The 8,362-nt window shown below is 36.7% G+C and overlaps 1 protein-coding gene across 4 annotated transcripts; it reads left to right on the forward strand.

The window, feature by feature from the left end:
- The first annotated feature begins 496 nt into the window (after positions 1 to 496).
- On the forward strand, positions 497 to 7,345 carry LOC132163447 (arogenate dehydratase 2-like). 4 transcript variants are annotated; one of them, XR_009438301.1, is made up of 13 exons: positions 497 to 1,162; positions 1,237 to 1,304; positions 1,387 to 1,479; positions 2,390 to 2,590; positions 2,676 to 2,756; positions 3,043 to 3,138; positions 3,236 to 3,313; positions 3,460 to 3,549; positions 3,653 to 3,720; positions 3,820 to 3,901; positions 4,016 to 4,091; positions 4,875 to 4,986; positions 7,081 to 7,345. XR_009438301.1 is itself a non-coding variant. In XM_059573744.1 (12 exons), exons 1-11 carry the CDS (start codon positions 889 to 891, stop codon positions 4,073 to 4,075), a joined length of 1,191 nt encoding a protein of 396 aa, XP_059429727.1. In that variant the 5' UTR covers positions 497 to 888; the 3' UTR covers positions 4,076 to 4,091; positions 4,324 to 4,855. The 4 variants fall into 4 exon arrangements, 2 of the variants coding, with proteins under 2 accessions (XP_059429727.1, XP_059429726.1); XR_009438302.1 differs by lacking the exons at positions 4,875 to 4,986; positions 7,081 to 7,345 and adding exons at positions 4,324 to 4,406; positions 4,503 to 4,853; XM_059573744.1 differs by lacking the exons at positions 4,875 to 4,986; positions 7,081 to 7,345 and adding an exon at positions 4,324 to 4,855.
- Positions 7,346 to 8,362: the final 1,017 nt, after the last annotated feature.

Raw genomic sequence — 8,362 nt, forward strand, 5'->3', positions numbered from 1 at the left:
CCTTCTTTTAAATAAAATTTGAATTTGTAATTGAATATTTTATTATTACCAAATTTTCCTTAATTATCCCTAAATGTGCTGAACTCAACGTTTAAATAACCTAAATTTTTGGAAAACAGTCAAAACAAAACGCAGTCTTATATAAAAAAAAAAAAAACAAAAAACAAAAAAAAAAGCGTTTTTATTTTTTATTTTTTTTGGGCTTTCTTTCTTCTGATGAGCAATAAAGGGGTGAGCATCCCGCCCAACTCGATCCGCCCCGCACATGCCGGGTTTAATGTTTTTTTTTTTTTTTTGCGGATACGGGTTGTTTTTCCAAACCCGGAATGGGCGGGTTGCGGGTTATAACAAAATTTTGGTACTCTGGTACCCGCCCCGTCCAGCAAATAACCTGTGACCTAAGAAAAACGAGTAGAGATATTCGGCAGACCTGGGGAATACCCGGGTCTGCCGCATAGCAGGACTAAAAAAAAATAAAAAAACCCTAATTTCCTAAATCCTAACGCTCAGTCGTCTAAAGCCTAAATCACAGCCGCCTCTCCAGCGCCGCTCCAGCCTCCGGTCCCAGGTATCTCTCTCTTTTTCTTTCACAACACTGGCAATCTCACGACGACACGACGCTCACACGATTTGGAATCCTATGAGATCCAAATCCGATTTTTAGCTCCACAAAAATCATGTCAATCAAACACCCAAAGAATCCGACCCGGTCCGCTTCTAGAATCCCTAGGACCAATTAACAGTTGACAACTGGCTAAAAGGAAATGCAACCACGTAATCAACAAACATCGGAAATATCGGTTTGTTTACCATTCAAGAATCAAAACTCGACCGCCCCTGTTCTGAGTCTCCCTCTGTGATGCACCGGAGTTTCAACTTTCAACTCTCATGGCGGCTTCAATCGTACGGTCCCCGACAAACCCTCTATCGCGCCACGTCACATCCAAATCGCGGGCCTCCGAACAAAGACCGAAAGCCAGCGTCATAGTTCACGTTCCTTACAAGAAACTCCGTCGTCATTTCCCCGTTCTGGCCTCTCTTCATGGAGACGACGACAACAACAACAACAACAATGAAGGGAACGCTCAGGCCCTCCAATTGCACAGGCTCCTAGATGACTCTCAATACGATGTCGTCTCCAAGGATCCCAATATGCTTCCACGTAACTATCCTTCTTTACCTTAAATTTCAATTGGGTTCGAAAATATTAGGGTTAGCAAGTTTGTTTGATTGCAGGACCTTTATCTTCAAGCCAGTTTTCTGATTCAATATCCCATGGGTCCTGCCTTCGCGTTGCGTATCAGGTGGCTATGATATATGTTTGTTTTAGATGAGTTTGAATGCGTTGGATTGTGTAGATTTGATTGAATGTTGCCTTGGATTTAGGGGGTTCGTGGCGCGTACAGTGAGTCTGCTGCGGAGAAGGCGTACCCGAATTGCGAAGCAGTGCCTTGCGAGCAATTCGACACCGCTTTTGAAGTGAAGTCTTGAACCCCCTTTGCCATTGTTTACACAAATCTTCATTCATTAATGCATTTCCTTTATATGGATATAGGTTTTCTTTATATATGCAAATGGATGTGGGATTCGATATGAATTCTGTGTGAAATGCTTGATTTTGATGTGCAATTATAAATAATTTGCAAGTTTGTAAACACTGAAATACCGGATGTGCGTGGCTTTTATTGTGACTATCTGGGATCAGGAACATGAAGCTTATTGTACCCATTATTATTTTAGTGTTCTAAGTTATTTTGAGGATCCATAGTACGAGTTTATGCAATTTTAAATTTCGTATATTTCTTCTCGCGCACTCTTATGAAGACTTCAGTTATTGTCTTTAGCTTGAACTTGGCCATAACGTTGGAATTTGCTTGTTGTCCTATATACTTCAGTAGTCACTACTATCATTTTCATGGACTTGGGTCTGAATTTTTTTTCTTTAAAAAGTATATTCGAAGTTTCATCAGCATCTTCCGTTTTCTCTCTAGTCAAGAATCTAGTATGTCATTAGAACTTCCAAGTTCCAACTATAAATGGCCTAAAGAAAAAAACCGAGAATAGGACCATTTTATCCGGTCAATCAACTTGATACGAAAGTTGACGGAAGATATCAAAGAAAGATTCCGAGGAGCTGTTGAGGAACCAATTAGAGCATCAAAACAGCTTCTTTGATGACATATTTGTACGACTGTTGCGTGGTTATTATTGATTATGGGAAAAATTTGATTAATCCAAAGTCCACCATCATTGTTGTGGTCATGTTATAAGAGAAAGAGACAAAAGTTAAAAGTTGTATCAGGAAAACGCCACCTTCCAATTAATAAACATACCATTGTCGTAATTAGGGCTTCACTAAAATATTCTTTTCCCTTCTTTCCCACTGCAGGCCGTTGAAAGGTGGCTTGTGGACAGAGCAGTTTTACCGATTGAGAATTCTTTAGGTGGGAGCATCCACAGAAATTATGACCTTTTACTCCGCCACAGTTTGCATATAGTAGGTGAAGTTAAATTTGCAGTTCGGCATTGTTTGATGGCTAATCATGGTGTTAAACTTGAAGAGCTGAAAAGGGTTCTTAGCCATCCCCAGGTAAATGGTACATAGATTTTTTTTGCTTTTTTTCTCTTTCTCTCTCTCTATGCTGAGATTTAATCAAATTTGGGACATATTTCAGGCTCTTGCTCAGTGTGAACACACATTAATGAGGTTGGGATTGGTTAGAGAAGCAGTTGATGACACTGCTGGAGCTGCAAAGGTATGCCTAGATTTAATAGTGGCATTCTTCCAAGTATTTTTTCTTAGTGGTGCTGATGATGCTTTATGGTAAATTTGAGATACTCTGGTTATTTTGGGAGGAAGCTACTCTTCTTGCCTCACTTGGGTCAGATGACCTCATGGGAAAATTGAGTTATATTTTCTTCTCTTTCATTTTGATACTTGAATATTTTGAACATTTGGATTAATTTTTAAATTCAACCAGTTGAAAATATTCATGGCATTTTTACTATTGTTGCTGACTTGAACTTTTTGTAACTTTGTAGCATGTTGCATTCCACAAACTAAAAGACACAGGAGCAGTGGCTAGCTCTACTGCTGCAATGATCTATGGGTTGAATATACTTGCTCAAGATATTCAGGTTGTATCCAAGCCTTATGGTGTGTTAACCTTTTGGCATATTCCAGATATTCATTACTATATCGGATTTCTCAGTTTTTTTTTCCCCCTTTTGATAGGATGATTGTGATAATGTTACCCGATTCCTAATGCTCGCCAGGGAACCCATTATTCCAGGCATAGATAGGCCATTCAAGGTCAGCCCTTTGAAGATTTGAGATGGCTGGCAGTTGAATTACCATTTCATTTTTGTTCTCTTTTAGAACTGCTCTTAATTGGATGTCATGCCAACTAATTTATTTCGGACTGAATTCTATTGCTGAGGGTGGTATTGATTTCTCAGACAAGTATAGTTTTCTCACTGGAGGAGGGTCCTGGAGTACTTTGCAAGGCACTTGCTGTGTTTGCTCTGCGGAAAATCAACCTTATAAAGGTATGTTCTCTTGTCCTGTAATTGTATGGTGCCTTTTTAATAGTAGCATTTGCTGTTATATTTTCAAGCAGTGCTGATTGCCTTCTTTGTTTCTCTCTACCAGATTGAAAGCCGTCCCTTGCGGAAGCAGCTCTTGGGAGTGACAGATGATAATAACAATGGGTTTCCAAAGTAAATCCTTTTTTTTGTTCTCTTACAAAGATCTTGGTTTCTAATTAGAACTTTGGCAACATGCTTTTGACTGGATTATGTCTTAATTTTCTCTGACAGATACTTTGACTATCTTTTCTATGTGGACTTCGAAGCATCAATGGCTGACCCGAATGCACAGAATGCCCTAAGGAATCTAAAAGTGTGTTTTTTTTTGTTTTGTTCCCCCCTCCTAATTTTCCCTCCTAATCTCCAGCATTGTTAGAGGAAGTAAATAATAAGTGAGATTAAAAGAAATTATACACTTTTTTGGCAGGAGTTTGCTACATTCTTGCGAGTGCTAGGGAGTTATCCTGTGGATACCAGCATGATATGAATGAACTTTAAATGTGGTAAGAATCGAACTTATCGAAACAAAAGTGGTAATATTCAAATATCTGAACAAAATTTCTTCCGCTTGTCTTACAAGCTTCAATTTGTACTAATAGATTCTTTGACAATAATGCATAATTATTTATGGTGTCATATGGATCTTTCTCCAGAACCTCCAAAAATTTTGTCAGGCTTCAAATCTGGAACCTTTTTCTGTTACACTAATTTGGCAACATGTTCTGATTGTGCTAGCATAGCAAAGTGCTCAATTCTTCCTCCTACAACCATAACAACTCATGTTGATCAATTTTCAGAGATTTATTCATAAACACACGGTGAATAATTCGTAAACAATCATTTTAGAATACATGTTGTGTCTTAAGTTATAACTACAAAATTCTAACGAACAAATGAACATGCCATTGCACCAGTTTTGATACAGCAAATGGAGAGGTTTCATGGTGCATAGAGCGTATTGGTGAAGTAGTTTCAACTATGGTTCTAAACTGGGAATAAAATTGGAGTAGATATATGAGAACCAAAGACTGGTGAAACAATTAGAGCAAGGAATGTGTGGAATGTAGATCAGTGAAAGGAGTTGAAATTAATTACTAGCTGAGATTGATGGTAGAAGATGGTTAGAAGGGATTTTTTTTTGTTTTTTTGTCTTTAATAAAAATGTTTTTTTTTTTGATTGAAAGTCTACTTTCACTTCAAGGAAAAACTTCTCTGTTCATGATCAAGGTGTTTGAACTAGAGGGCATTAGAATTTTAGGAGAGCATTAATTACCTTTTATGGACAGTTATCAAATGATCTGATCCCACTGGACATTGGGAGCAAGATGCTGGTTGGTGGGTTCTGGTTGTGCTCTGCCAAACTATATATACCCCACGCCATATGGGTATGCCAAGTTGGTATGTTCTAATCTGTTGAGCTCTTATTGAAATCATCTATTAAATGGAAGTGATGGATGATTTTCCTTCATTCATATTTCATATAATTGTTGAACTAACATTACTCATATATATATATATATATATATATATATATATATATAAAATAGCCGAAACCCCTCCTAAAATAGCCTAGAATTGTGACATGTGGCGTGAACCTTTTTTTTAAAAAAAAGACTGAACCTTGCATTTGTTTACTGAACCAGTGATTTTTAAAACTGAACCGTGCGTGCATTTTTTTTCATTTAGTTAAACTGTGCGTTTTGGCTGAACATATCACATATATAAAAAACAATGCGTTTTTTCACCGATATTAAACCATGTAAATAACAATTTAGGTTTTTCTACCGTCTCGAAATCTCACCCTCTAAGACTCCCTAGTGCCCACTGTCTCTTGAGTCTCCGTCTCTAAGCCATCTCTTTGTCTCGCGTTTTGATCTGCAGGGTCCTGAACGTGAGTATAAGGGAGAGAATTACAATGTATGTTTAGGTTTTACAATCTCTTATTCCCAGCCGCCTCTTTCTCTATCTCTATCTCTTTCTTTTTCTTTTTTCTTCTCTTACTGGATGCCACTCTATCGAAGGCTTACTCCAACATCTGCAACTCTACCACTCCAATTAGAACCCTCAAAGACCTCTCTCAAATCAAATTAAGTGTTCTTTTCTTTTGTTTCCTTCTGATCGTGTGTGCCTTTGCTAGGAAATTTTCACTTTGGGTCAATTTCTCTTTCTCTTTCTAGGATTTTGGGGGATTGGTTTGATAATGATGTTTTTGTTCTCAGTACCCAGCAACGGAAATTCATGTTTTTTTTCATAGGTTTTTAGTGTTTGTAGTAATTCAATTTCCTGGGAAAAATGCTAATTCTGGGAAATTTAGCGCTTTGGATTCAGTTTCTCTTGAAATAGTGAAATTTAGGTACATGCTTTAAACATGATTTTGGTTCAGTGCTAGGCTATCCAAAAAGTTCAAAAAAAAAAAAAAAAAAGAAAAAAAAACAATGGTGGCACTCTTTGGATCACATATATCCCTTTTTTCTCAATTTCATAATTCCTAATATAGTAATTGCTCATTGGTTGTCTAATGGTGAAAACTTGAAAAAACATTAAAAACAGAACAAGTGTTTATCTTAAATGTTGGCTAGGATGAAGAAGATGGAGTTTCTTTAGTCTTTTTCCTTTATTAGTGAATCTTTTCTGTGTTTTTTTTTTTTTTTGATGCAGCCAACATGTTCTGATGGGGAGGTGTCTAGGGGAGTGTCTCTTATGTTCACATACCTGTGGTATTTTGACAATGGAAATTAACCTAATCAGTTGAAAGGCCAACATAGAAACTTCTTCCCCTTAGTTGTTTCTATGTGTTAGCTATTCATTGGATTCATATTATACATGTAAATTCTAAACTAGCATTCTATTTATTGATTTTTTCTTCCTTCAACACCAGCTTCTATGTTTATTTAAGTGTGATGTACAATTATATTGACAAAGTAGTGTTTGGTGCTGTTTGATGTTCAATATCTTTTTTATATTTAAATTGCTAAAGTTCTAACTGATTGCTATTTTCATCTTACATCTTTCCTATCCTTTTTTTTTTTTCTTTTTCTTTTTCAATATTATTATTCTATTTCTTTAAATAAAAAAATTCTCAAGATGTTTCCTCAAAAAATTCTTTTAATTAAAAAAATACCTGCACATGATGCAGGTTATATGCTAGTTTTAAATAGTAGCTGAACTAACATATGGATACTGGTAGCTAGCTTCTATAAAAAATAGTAAAAGTTAACAAGGTTAACTTGGACCTGTTAGAGTAAAATGGCATTTTCACCATTCAGATTTTTGAATTTTAGAGTTGATGTTTCTGCGGTTGTTTTTTTTTTTTTAATGTATTTTAGAGTTGATGTTTATGCGGTTCTTCTTCTTTTTTGCTGAGCAATTTTGTTAGAAAAGTACAAATTTTTAGCATACGGAAATGCGAATATGTTTCGATGTTAGGTTTACTTAATTTTAGTCAACTTTTTGGTAGCTTCAATTCTAATACTCTTTTCGCTCTTGCTACAGTTAATGCAGGCTTTTGGAGAGATCAATAATGGTATATAATGGATGTTTCCCTTCACTGCTTTTGTTTCTCTCTTCCCAAATTTCAGGGAAATTGATTGTCTAGGTTATCAAAAGAGCTCACATGTTTTTTCGTCAGTATAGTAGATGGATGACTGAATCTACAGAACTTGGTTGTTACCCACTTAAATTCAATTTTATAGTTGCTTCTCTCAATATTACCATGTAATTACTATACTTCGTTGAGATTCTTTCTAGATTTCCCTTTTCTAAAGAGAAAGAAAGAAAAAATAATAATAAAAAAATTCATGTGCTTGCTGGAATTGGTTGAGATATTTCAAGGTTTTATTGGTTTCCTCCATTTTTAATCATTGTATTTCTCTTGTTGGTTCATTCGACAATTAATTGGATACAATTTACAAAAAGTGCAAGCTGTTCATCATTTCAGATATTCCTCCTCTTTTTTTTTTTTTTTTTTTTTTAATTGAATAAGAAAAGGGCTACAGGGAAGGATCTTTCCCACTTCTGATCCGAACAGAAGAGAAAGTGGGAGATCCTGAAAACGAAAAAGGGGTGGGCTCCCCAACAATAAACCCAAAATAAACTAAAACAATACAGAAATAAAAATTAAAGGGAAGGCCACCCCAACAACAAAGCCCAAATGGTAAATAAAACTGCAAATACAAGAACAAACTCTGGATCCAATCCAAAAGGACCAAACAGCAGGCAATGGTAATTACCAATGATCCCAAAAGAATCATAAGCAAGCCGGGCCTATTCCAGGACCGCACAAGGCGGTGTAAATTGCAAATAAACTCCGTGAAGAGATTATTGCAGGTAAAACAACAATTACTGTTAAATAGTTGTTGCAGAGTAGGCACTGCAAAGAACCAAAAGGAAGCCGGTGTAGGATGACCACCAACATCAATCTCCTCCTCAAAATCAAACCAAGTCATTGCAGGGAGATAAAAAACCACAAAAAACAATACTAACAGCAAAATAAAACTAAAATCACAATAAAACAAAAAGAAAATTACAACAAAACAAGGGTAGGGACGGTGATAACCAGCCGAAGAACAGATCGGGCACCGGCAAGCGGGGAACTGAACAAGCATCGGCTGGCGGAAAATGGAAGCTAGGAGGACAGGGAGGATGGTGGAAGGCCTTGATTGGTGGATGGGTCGGCATGGAAGAGTAGATCGGGTTTTGAAAAAACCCAATCTAAACCCCCAAAAACCAAATCCACAACCAGGAACTTCGGCAAAGCAGTGAACGGCGACGACGA

The sequence above is a fragment of the Corylus avellana genome, chromosome ca10, assembly GCF_901000735.1.
Source record: "Corylus avellana chromosome ca10, CavTom2PMs-1.0".
NCBI classification, from domain to species: Eukaryota; Viridiplantae; Streptophyta; class Magnoliopsida; order Fagales; family Betulaceae; genus Corylus; species Corylus avellana.

What these genes read in the sequence shown, in the direction of transcription:
- LOC132163447 (XM_059573744.1), top strand. Translation starts at nt 889, where the DNA reads ATGGCGGCTTCAATCGTACGGTCCCCGACAAACCCTCTATCGCGCCAC. An exon ending in GGAAAATCAACCTTATAAAG is followed by an intron (nt 3,550 to 3,652) that starts GTATGTTCTCTT and finishes TCTCTCTACCAG; the next exon opens with ATTGAAAGCCGTCCCTTGCG. An exon ending in ATGCCCTAAGGAATCTAAAA is followed by an intron (nt 3,902 to 4,015) that starts GTGTGTTTTTTT and finishes CTTTTTTGGCAG; the next exon opens with GAGTTTGCTACATTCTTGCG.